The sequence below is a fragment of the Coregonus clupeaformis genome, unplaced genomic scaffold (assembly GCF_020615455.1).
Source record: "Coregonus clupeaformis isolate EN_2021a unplaced genomic scaffold, ASM2061545v1 scaf1028, whole genome shotgun sequence".
Classification (NCBI taxonomy): Eukaryota; Metazoa; Chordata; class Actinopteri; order Salmoniformes; family Salmonidae; genus Coregonus; species Coregonus clupeaformis.
The window spans coordinates 24146-36324 of record NW_025534482.1 but is presented as its reverse complement, the minus strand read 5'-3'; the positions used below and the strand labels follow the sequence as shown (position 1 = coordinate 36324).

The following is a 12179-nucleotide window of genomic DNA, read 5'->3' as shown; positions in this document are numbered from 1 at the left end:
GATGTACTGGTACACATTTCAGTTTACGTGCATATTTTGCCTTAGCTTGTGCCTTACCAGCTCTTTTTCTGTTTTAACCTAGTCCTTTACCAGATGGGTGTCTGTTTTAACCTAGTCTTTTACCAGATGGGTGTCTGTTTTAACCTAGTCCTTTACCAGATGGGTGTCTGTTTTAACCTAGTCCTTTACCAGATGGGTGTCTGTTTTAACCTAGTCCTTTACCAGATGGGTGTCTGTTTTAACCTAGTCCTTTACCAGATGGGTGTCTGTTTTAACCTAGTCTTTTACCAGATGGGTGTCTGTTTTAACCTAGTCATTTACTGAGATGGGTGTCTGTTTTAACCTAGTCTTTTACCAGATGGATGTCTGTTTTAACCCTAGTCCTTTACCAGATGGGTGTCTGTTTTAACCTAGTCCTTTACCAGATGGGTGTCTGTTTTAACCTAGTCCTTTACCAGATGGGTGTCTGTTTTAACCTAGTCCTTTACCAGATGGGTGTCTGTTTTAACCTTTACCAGATGGGTGTCTGTTTTAACCTAGTCCTTTACCAGATGGGTGTCTGTTTTAACCTAGTCCTTTACCAGATGGGTGTATGTTTTAACCTAGTCCTTTACCAGATGGGTGTCTGTTTTAACCTAGTCCTTTACCAGATGGGTGTCTGTTTTAACCTAGTCCTTTACCAGATGGATGTCTGTTTTAACCTAGTCCTTTACCAGATGTGTGTCTGTTTTAAACTAGTCCTTTACCAGATGGGTGTCTGTTTTAAACTAGTCCTTTACCAGATGGATGTCTGTTTTAACCTAGTCCTTTACCAGATGGGTGTCTGTTTTAACCTAGTCCTTTACCAGATGGGTGTCTGTTTTAACCTAGTTCTTTACCAGATGGATGTTTGTTTTAACCTAGTCCTTTACCAGATGGGTGTCTGTTTTAACCTAGTCATTTACCAGATGGGTGTCTGTTTTAACCTAGTCCTTTACCAGATGGGTGTCTGTTTTAACCTTTACCAGATGGGTGTCTGTTTTAACCTAGTCCTTTACCAGATGGGTGTCTGTTTTAACCTAGTCCTTTACCAGATGGGTGTCTGTTTTAACCTCGTCCTTTACCAGATGGGTGTCTGTTTTAGTCTAGTCATTTACCAGATGGGTGTCTGTTTTAACCTAGTCATTTACCAGATGGGTGTCTGTTTTAACCTAGTCCTTTACCAGATGGGTGTCTGTTTTAACCTAGTCCTTTACCAGATGGTTGTCTGTTTTAACCTAGTCCTTTACCAGATGGGTGTCTGTTTTAACCTAGTCCTTTACCAGATGGGTGTCTGTTTTAACCCTAGTCCTTTACCAGATGGGTGTATGTTTTAACCTAGTCCTTTACCAGATGGGTGTATGTTTTAACCTAGTCCTTTACCAGATGGGTGTCTGTTTTAACCTAGTCCTTTACCAAATGGGTGTATGTTTTAACCTAGTCCTTTACCAGATGGGTGTCTGTTTTAACCTAGTCCTTTACCAGATGGGTGTCTGTTTTAACCTTGTCCTTTACCAGATGAGTGTCTGTTTTAACCTTTACCAGATGGGTGTCTGTTTTAACCTAGTCCTTTACCAGATGGGTGTTTGTTTTAACCTAGTCCTTTACCAGATGGGTGTCTGTTTTAACCTAGTCCTTTACCAGATGGGTGTCTGTTTTAACCTAGTCCTTTACCAGATGGGTGTATGTTTTAACCTAGTCCTTTACCAGATGGGTGTCTGTTTTAACCTAGTCCTTTACCAGATGGGTGTCTGTTTTAACCTAGTCCTTTACCAGATGGGTGTTTGTTTTAACCTTTACCAGATGGGTGTCTGTTTTAACCTAGTCCTTTACCAGATGGGTGTCTGTTTTAACCTAGTCCTTTACCAGATGGGTGTATGTTTTAACCTAGTCCTTTACCAGATGTGTGTCTGTTTTAACCTAGTCCTTTACCAGATGGGTGTCTGTTTTAACCTAGTCCTTTACCAGATGGATGTCTGTTTTAACCTAGTCCTTTACCAGATGGGTATCTGTTTTAAACTAGTCCTTTACCAGATGGGTGTCTGTTTTAAACTAGTCATTTACCAGATGGATATCTGTTTTAACCTAGTCCTTTACCAGATGGGTGTCTGTTTTAACCTAGTCCTTTACCAGATGGGTGTCTGTTTTAACCTAGTTCTTTACCAGATGGATGTCTGCTTTAACCTAGTCCTTTACCAGATGGGTGTCTGTTTTAACCTAGTCCTTTACCAGATGGGTGTCTGTTTTAACCTAGTCCTTTACCAGATGGGTGTCTGTTTTAACCTAGTCATTTACCAGATGGGTGTCTGTTTTAACCTTTACCAGATGGGTGTCTGTTTTAACCTAGTCCTTTACCAGATGGGTGTCTGTTTTAACCTAGTCCTTTACCAGACGGGTGTCTGTTTTAACCTCGTCCTTTACCAGATGGGTGTCTGTTTTAGTCTAGTCATTTACCAGATGGGTGTCTGTTTTAACCTAGTCCTTTACCAGATGGGTGTCTGTTTTAACCTAGTCCTTTACCAGATGGGTGTCTGTTTTAACCTAGTCCTTTACCAGATGGTTGTCTGTTTTAACCTAGTCCTTTACCAGATGGGTGTCTGTTTTAACCTTGTCCTTTACCAGATGGGTGTCTGTTTTAACCTAGTCCTTTACCAGATGGGTGTCTGTTTTAACCTAGTCCTTTACCAGATGGGTGTCTGTTTTAACCTAGTCCTTTACCAGATGGGTGTCTGTTTTAACCTAGTCCTTTACCAGATGGGTGTCTGTTTTAACCTAGTCCTTTACCAGATGGGTGTCTGTTTTAACCTAGTCCTTTACCAGATGGGTGTCTGTTTTAACCTTTACCAGATGGGTGTCTGTTTTAACCTAGTCCTTATGTCATTCTCATGCCAAACTGTTTTTCTTCCATCCAACAGCGTCTCCCTAGACTAATGTTTTGTCTCTCTATGTGTGCATCCTCTCTGGTCCAGTTATGAGCTGTCTAGTGGCTACAAGCCTGCTCCTATGGACCTGGGCCACATCAAGCTGGCCTCTACCCAGGAGGCCATGGTGGACAAGCTGGCGGAGAACGCTCACAATGTGTGGGCCAGGGACCGCATACGCCAGGGCTGGACCTACGGCATCCAGCAGGTGTGTCACCCAAAGGTGTGTGTGTTTAGCTGTGGTGGTGACCAGGGGTTGCTGCAGCAGGGTGGTGGTGACCAGGGGTTGCTGCAGCAGCGTGGTGGTGACCAGGGGTTGCTGCAGCAGGGTGGTGGTGACCAGGGGTTGCTGCAGCAGGGTGGTGGTGACCAGGGGTTGCTGCAGCAGGGTGGTTGCAGCAGAGTGGTGGTGACCAGGGGTTGCTGCAACAGGGTGGTGGTGACCAGGGGTTGCTGCAGCAGCGTGGTGGTGACCAGGGGTTGCTGCAGCAGCGTGGTGGTGACCAGGGTTGCTGCAGCAGGGTGGTGGTGACCAGGGTTGCTGCAGCAGGGTGATGGTGACCAGGGTTGCTGCAGCAGCGTGGTGGTGACCAGGGTTGCTGCAGCAGAGTGGTGGTGACCAGGGGTTGCTGCAGCAGGGTGGTGGTGACCAGGGGTTGCTGCAGCAGCGTGGTGGTGACCGGGGTTACTGCAGCAACGTGGTGGTGACCAGGGTTGCTGCAGCATCTCAACAGCCCCCCCCATGAAACATGTAAGACCCACTACACCTTTAATGAGTCCACTACAGAGGTGCAGCTGTAACTAGAACTATTTATCACCACTGGGAGATGAGAGTTTTCCTGCTCTGCCTGTCAGCTAAAGTTAGCCTTATCTTAGTACAGACTACATACTATACTGCAGACTCTGTATACAATTAGACCCAGCAGCCCTGGCAGTGGTGTAGTCTGGATCCCACGTCTGGCTGTGCTGTCTCGCTCACTCCAATGGCTCATTTTGTGACGCAGAAAATATTGGCTAAATGTATTTATAGAATTTAAAAAGGTCCTACCGGACATTATTCATCACGATCAGATGGGATTCTTAAAAAGAAGATATATTGGAGACAACATTAGAGAACTGCTGGAAATAATGGAAAACTATGAGAATGCAGGGAAACCAGGTATAATCTTTATAGCAGATTTTGAGAATCTCTCATAAGATGGGTAAAAGTCATGTACAACAATCCTTTATGTAATAAAATAAGTTAACGGTTACTTCTCTGAGAACTGAATTGTCAAGAGGTTGCTCTCTGTCACCATAACTAATTATTATGGCCACAATTGTTAGCTTTAAAAATCAGATCAAATGATAACATTTAAGGGGCTAAAAATATCAATGTATGCAGATGATTCAAGTTTTCTCTTGAGTCCTCAATCTTCAACCTTGAAGGGCCTCATTGAGGGCCTGGATAATTTCTCCAGTTTCTCTGGACTAAAACCCAACTATGGTAAGTGTACTATATTACTGATTGGGTCTCTAAAAGACACAATCTTTAAATTGCCATGTGGTCTCCCGATTTAAATGGGCGGATGGTGAAGTCGATGTGCTTGGTGTACATATCCCGGAAAAGTTGAGCGATCTTGCAACAAACTTTGATCGAAAACTCAGCAAAACAGATAGAACCTAGAAACTGAGGGACACACCTATCCATTTATGGGAAGGTTACTCTGATTCATTCTCGAGTGATATCGCAGTTTACATATTTATTTATGGCTCTACCGACTCCAGGAGAATCCTTTTTCAAATAATGTGAGAAACAAATATTTCACTTTATTTGGAATGGCAAACCAGATAGAGTTAAACGAGCATATTTATATAACCAACATGAGTTTGGAGGGTTAAAATTATTACATATAAGACATTAAACCTCTCTCCTAAAGCCTCCGTTGTACCGAAATGTACAAAAAGGGTATAATATTTATGAAGGCCATCGTAAACAAGAACGGTAAAATTGTCACACAAACAACCAACAACAGTGTATGGAGGTGTATGGAGGTGTATGGAGGTGTATGGAGGTGTATGGAGGTGTATGGAGGTGTATGGAGGTGTATGGAGGTGTATGGAGGTGTGTGGAGGTGTGTGGAGGTGTATGGAGGTGTATGGAGGTGTATGGAGGTGTATGGAGGTGTATGGAGGTGTATGGAGGTGTATGGAGGTGTATGGAGGTGTATGGAGGTGTATGGAGGTGTGGAGGTGTGGAGGTGTATGGAGGTGTATGGAGGTGTATGGAGGTGTATGGAGGTGTATGGAGGTGTATGGAGGTGTATGGAGGTGTATGGAGGTGTATGGAGGTGTATGGAGGTGTATGGAGGTGTATGGAGGTGTATGGAGGTGTATGGAGGTGTGTGGAGGTGTATGGAGGTGTGTGGAGGTGTATGGAGGTGTGTGGAGGTGTATGGAGGTGTATGGAGGTGTGTGGAGGTGTGTGGAGGTGTGTGGAGGTGTGTGGAGGTGTATGGAGGTGTATGGAGGTGTATGGAGGTGTGTGGAGGTGTGTGGAGGTGTATGGAGGTGTATGGAGGTGTGTGGAGGTGTATGGAGGTGTGTGGAGGTGTGTGGAGGTGTGTGGAGGTGTATGGAGGTGTATGGAGGTGTGTGGAGGTGTATGGAGGTGTGTGGGAGGTGTTGGAGGTGTGTGGAGGTGTGTGGAGGTGTGTGGAGGTGTATGGAGGTGTATGGAGGTGTATGGAGGTGTATGGAGGTGTGTGGAGGTGTATGGAGGTGTGTGGAGGTGTGTGGAGGTGTGTGGAGGTGTGTGGAGGTGTGTGGAGGTGTATGGAGGTGTATGGAGGTGTATGGAGGTGTGTGGAGGTGTGTGGAGGTGTGTGGAGGTGTGTGGAGGTGTGTGGAGGTGTATGGAGGTGTATGGAGGTGTTGTGGAGGTGTATGGAGGTGTGTGGGAGGTGTGTGGAGGTGTGTGGAGGTGTATGGAGGTGTATGGAGGTGTATGGAGGTGTGTGGAGGTGTGTGGAGGTGTGTGGAGGTGTATGGAGGTGTGTGGAGGTGTGTGGAGGTGTGTGGAGGTGTATGGAGGTGTGTGGAGGTGTGTGGAGGTGTATGGAGGTGTATGGAGGTGTATGGAGGTGTATGGAGGTGTGTGGAGGTGTGTGGAGGTGTGTGGAGGTGTGTGGAGGTGTGTGGAGGTGTATGGAGGTGTATGGAGGTGTATGGAGGTGTATGGAGGTGGATGGAGGTGTATGGAGGTGTGATGGAGGTGTATGGAGGTGTATGGAGGTGTATGGAGGTGTGTGGAGGTGTGTGGAGGTGTGTGGAGGTGTGTGGAGGTGTGTGGAGGTGTGTGGAGGTGTGTGGAGGTGTGTGGAGGTGTGTGGAGGTGTATGGAGGTGTGTGGAGGTGTGTGGAGGTGTGTGGAGGTGTGTGGAGGTGTGTGGAGGTGTGGAGGTGTGTGGAGGTGTGCGGAGGTGTGTGGAGGTGTGTGGAGGTGTGCGGAGGTGTGCGGAGGTGTGCGGAGGTGTATGGAGGTGTATGGAGGTGTACGGAGGTGTACGGAGGTGTGTACGGAGGTGTGTACGGAGGTGTACGGAGGTGTACGGAGGTGTATGGAGGTGTATGCTCAATACAAAATGATAACCAACTCATCGCAGCTCGGCCACAAAATTGGAAGAGACAATTACTTAAAGAAGAAATAATTAGTCTGTCTGCCACCCAGTAAAAATCATAAATGGCTTAAATGATTTGTATAAATCAAAAAATTTATCAGTTTCACTTAGTCAAAAGGTTTGACAGCAATACCGTGTAAAATTCAAGTCCGTTGGGAACAGGTTTCTGATGTCTCAATACCTTGTCATCGGGTCTATGAACTGACATATAAAACCACAATCTGTTTGTTTCAATTTAAGCCATTATATAAAATACTTGCTACAAAAAGTAGCAAGTAGCTACTCTTTGGCTCAGCTGGTAGAGCATGGCGCTTGTAACGCTTCGATCCCCAGGACCACCCATACACAAAAAATTTATGCACGCATGACTGTAAGTCGCTTTGGATAAAAGCCTCTGCTAAATGGCATATTATTATTATTATTATTATTTTAAAAAATGCTCAATATATGTGGCATTGAACAGTCAGACTTGTGCAGACTCTGCCACGAGGAAACAGAATCAATAGAACATATTTTATGGTACTGTCCATCGGTGGCGTCAACAGTGAAGAGGCGACTCCGGGATGCTGACCTTCTAGGCAGAGTTGCAAAGAAAAAGCCATATCTCAGACTTCCCATCTTAATATTGTATTTTTATTGGCCAGTCTTTCTTTGCAACTCTGCCTAGAAGGTCAGCATCCCGTAGTCACCTCTTCACTGTTGACGTTGAGATTGGTGTTTTGCGGGTACTATTCAATGAAGCTGCCAGTTGAGGACCTGTGAGGCGTCTGTTTCTCAAACTAGACACTCTAATGTATTTGTCCTCTTGCTCAGTTGTGCACCGGGGCCTCCCACTCCTCTTTCTGTTCTGGTTAGAGCCAGTTTGTGCTGTTCTGTGAAGGGAGTAGTACACAGCGTTGTACGAGATCTTCAGTTTCTTGACAATTTCTCGTATGGAATAACCTTAATTTCTCAGAACAAGAATAGACTGACGAGTTTCAGAAGAAAGTTATTTGTTTCTGGCCATTTTGAGCCTGTAATCGAACCCACAATTGCTGATGCTTCAGATACTCAACTAGTCTCAAGAAGGCCAGTTTTATTGCTTCTTTAATCAGCGCAACAGTTTTCAGCTGTGCTAACATACAGTGAGGGAAAAAGTATTTGATCCCCTGCTGATTTTGTACGTTTGCCCACTGACAAAGACATGATCAGTCTATAATTGTAATGGTAGGTTTACTTGAACAGTGAGAGACAGAATAACAACAAAAACATCCAGAAAAACGCATGTCAAAAATGTTATAAATTGATTTGCATTTTAATGAGGGAAATAAGTATTTGACCCCTCTGCAAAACATGACTTCACAGAGGTCAGACGTTTCTTGTAGTTGGCCACCAGGTTTGCACACATCTCAGGAGGGATTTTGTCCCACTCCTCTTTGCAGATCTTCTCCAAGTCATTAAGGTTTCGAGCCTGACGTTTGGCAACTCGAACCTTCAGCTCCCTCCACATTTTCTATGGGATTAAGGTCTGGAGACTGGCTAGGCCACTCCAGGACCTTAATGTGCTTCTTCTTGAGCCACTCCTTTGTTTCCTTGGCCGTGTGTTTTGGGTCATTGTCATCCTGGGACACCCATCCACGACCCATTTTCAATGCCCTGGCTGAGGGAAGGAGGTTCTCACCCTAGATTTGACGGTACATGGCGCCATCCATCGTCCCTTTGATGCGGTGTAGTTGTCCTGTCCCCTTAGCAGAAACCCCCCCCCCCCCAAAGCATAATGTTTCCACCTCCATGTTTGACGGTGGGGATGGTGTTCTTGGGGTCATAGGCAGCATTCCTCCTCCTCCAAACACGGCGAGTTGAGTTGATGCCAAAGAGCTCGATTTTGGTCTCATCTGACCACAACACTTTCACCCAGTTCTCCTCTGAATCATTCAGATGTTCATTGGCAAACTTCAGACGGGCATGTATATGTGCTTTCTTGAGCAGGGGGACCTTGCGGGCGATGCAGGATTTCAGTCCTTCACGGCGTAGTGTGTTACCGATTGTTTTCTTGGTGACTATGGTCCCAGCTGCCTTGAGATCATTGACAAGATCCTCCCGTGTAGTTCTGGGCTGATTCCTCACCGTTCTCATGATCATTGCAACTCCACGAGGTGAGATCTTGCATGGAGCCCCAGGCCGAGGGAGATTGACAGATCTTTTGTGTTTCTTTCATTTGCGAATATTCGCACCAACTGTTGTCACCTTCTCACCAAGCTGCTTGGCGATGGTCTTGTAGCCCATTCCAGCCTTGTGTAGGTCGACAATCTTGTCCCTGACATCCTTGGAGAGCTCTTTGGTCTTGGCCATGGTGGAGAGTTTGGAATCTGATTGATTGATTGCTTCTGTGGACAGGTGTCTTTTATACAGGTAACAAGCTGAGATTAGGAGCACTCCCTTTAAGAGTGTGCTCCTAATCTCAGCTCGTTACCTGTATAAAAGACACCTGGGAGCTAGAAATCTTTCTGATTGAGAGGAGTCAAATACGTATTTCCCTCATTAAAATGCAAATCAATTTATAACATTTTTGACATGCGTTTTTCTGGATTTGTTTGTTGTTATTCTGTCTCTCACTGTTCAAATAACCCTACCATTAAAATTATAGACTAATCATGTCTTTGTCAGTGGGCAAACGTACAAAATCAGCAACGTGCCATTGGTGTTTATGAAGTCCAATCTCCTCTTCTTTAGTTCAGTGTGTTTAATGAAGTCCTATCTCCTCTTCTTTAGTTCAGTGTGTTAATGAAGTCCTATCTCCTCTTCTTTAGTTCAGTGTGTTAATGAAGTCCTATCTCCTCTTCTTTAGTTCAGTGTGTTAATGAAGTCCTATCTCCTCTTCTTTAGTTCAGTGTGTTAATGAAGTCCTATCTCCTCTTCTTTAGTTCAGTGTGTTAATGAAGTCCTATCTCCTCTTCTTTAGTTCAGTGTGTTTAATGAAGTCCTATCTCCTCTTCTTTAGTTCAGTGTGTTAATGAAGTCCTATCTCCTCTTCTTTAGTTCAGTGTGTTAATGAAGTCCTAACTATCTCCCCCTTCCTTGTGAAGGATGTGAAGAATCGTAGGAACCCCCGCTTGGTTCCGTACACTCTGCTGGACGAGAGGACCAAGAAGTCCAACAAGGACAGTCTGAGGGAGGCTGTCCGCACCCTGCTGGGGTACGGATACAACCTGGAGGCTCCGGATCAGGACCATGGTACAGTCAAAACACACACACACCCCTCACCTCCTTCGTGGTTCAGTCCAAACTCTACCTCACACACACCCCTCACCTCCTTCATGGTTCAGTCCAAACTCTACCTCACACACACCCCTCACCTCCTTCATGGTTCAGTCCAAACTCTACCTCGCACACCCCCTCACCTCCTTCGTGGTTCAGTCCAAATTCTACCTCACACACACCCCTCACCTCCTTCGTGGTTCAGTCCAAACTCTACCTCACACACACCCCTCACCTCCTTCATGGTTCAGTCCAAACTCTACCTCACACACACCCCTCACCTCCTTCATGGTTCAGTCCAAACTCTACCCTCGCACACCCCTCACCTCCTTCGTGGTTCAGTCCAAACTCTACCTCGCACACCCCCTCACCTCCTTCATGGTTCAGTCCAAACTCTACCTCACACACCCCTCACCTCCTTCGTGGTTCAGTCCAAACTCTACCTCGCACACCCCTCACCTCCTTCATGGTTCAGTCCAAACTCTACCTCACACACCCCTCACCTCCTTCATGGTTCAGTCCAAACTCTACCTCACACACCCCTCACCTCCTTCATGGTTCAGTCCAAACTCTACCTCACACACACCCCTCACCTCCTTCATGGTTCAGTCCAAACTCTACCTCGCACACCCCTCACCTCCTTCATGGTTCAGTCCAAACTCTACCTCACACACCCCTCACCTCCTTCATGATAACATACAGCTTGCGGGCTATACGCTGCATCGGCAGGATAGAACGGCTGACTCCGGTAAGACAAGGGGTGGCGGTCTGTGTATATTTGTAAACAACAGCTGGTGCACGAAATCCAATATTAAGAAAGTCTCGAGGTTTCGCTCGCCTGAGGTAGAGTATCTCATGATAAACTGTAGACCACACTATTTACCAAGAGAGTTTTCATCTATATTTTTCATAGCTGTCTATTTACCACCACAAACCGAGGCTGGCATTAAGACCGCACTCAATGAGCTGTATAAGGCCATAAGCAAACAGGAAAACGCTCATCCAGAGGCGGCACTCCTAGTGGCCGGAGACTTTAATGCAGGGAAACTTAAATCTGTTCTACCTAATTTCTACCAGCATGTTAAATGTGCAACCAGAGGAAGAAAAAAACTCTAGACCACCTTTACTCCACACACAGAGACTCATACAAAACTCTCCCTCGCCCTCCATTTGGTCAATCTGACCATAATTCTACCCTCCTGATTCCTGCTTACAAGCAAAAAATAAAACTGTCAAAGACTCCAGCTCCCCTAGTCATAGACTGTTCTCTCTGCTACCGCACGGCAAGTGGTACCGGAGCGCCAAGTCTAGGTCCAAAAGGCTCCTTAACAGCTTCTACCCCCAAGCCATAAGACTCCTGAACAGCTAATCAAATGGCAACCCAGACTATTTGCACCCCCCCCATCTTTTATGCTGCTGCTACTCTCTGTTTATTATCTAAGCATAGTCACTTTAACTCTACCCACATGTACATATTACCTCAATTACCTTGACTAACCGGTGCCCCCGCACATTGACTCTGCACCGGTACCCCCTGTATATAGCCTCCCTACTGTTATTTTATTTTACTTCTGCTCTTTAATTATTATTTTATTTTTTAATCTATTTTTTACTTAACACTTATTTTTCTTAAAACTGCATTGTTGGTTAAGGGCTTGTCAGTAAGCATTTCACTGTAAGGTCTACACCTGTTGTATTCGGCGCGTGTGACAAATAAAATTTGATTTGATTCAGTCCAAACACACCCCTCACCTCCTTCATGGTTCAGTCCGAACACACCCCTCACCTCCTTCATGGTTCAGTCCGAACACACCCCTCACCTCCTTCATGGTTCAGTCCGAACACACCCCTCACCTCCCTCCACATCGGCGACCTGGATTAAAACCACTACCCCGTTACTCTCCCTCGCCAACTGCACATTAAACCCCACAGAGTCTCTTATATAACCCCAATGACGAATTGACCCACTAGTCTGTTCAAGGGGCTTTTATGACGCCCAATATTTTATACAAGGAGATTTATTTTTCCTCATGGCATGTTCGGATTTAGTGTTTTATTGCAGGAGCATACAGCAGTTATCTCCACAGCTATCTCCACAGCTATCTCCACAGCTATCTCCCAGACAAATATCATTTTAATATTGGTTTTGCTCTGAACTGTAGAGCTGTGGAGATAGCTGTGGAGATAGCTGTGGAGATAGCTGTGGAGATAGCTGTGGAGATTGCCCTGGCTTGTTTTAGTACCCTTCAAGACACATCGTTCTAGTTGAGGGATACTCAGGGTGGACCTGTTTTTGAGAAATGATCACACTTATTAAACAACCTACAACAGGTTGTGTATTAAT

The 12179-nt window shown here is 45.6% G+C and overlaps 1 protein-coding gene across 1 annotated transcript in view; it reads left to right on the top strand.

Annotated features, from left to right (window-relative positions):
* LOC121571992 (ryanodine receptor 2) overlaps window positions 1-12179 on the top strand; it is a gene marked incomplete at its 3' end in the record, with an annotated part of 179646 nt that overhangs the window by 147566 nt on the left and 19901 nt on the right. The window contains exons 26-27 of the mRNA XM_045217362.1: window positions 2988-3162; window positions 9664-9811. Coding sequence (XP_045073297.1) covers window positions 2988-3162; window positions 9664-9811 — 323 coding nt within the window. The remainder of the gene's footprint in view (window positions 1-2987; window positions 3163-9663; window positions 9812-12179) is intronic.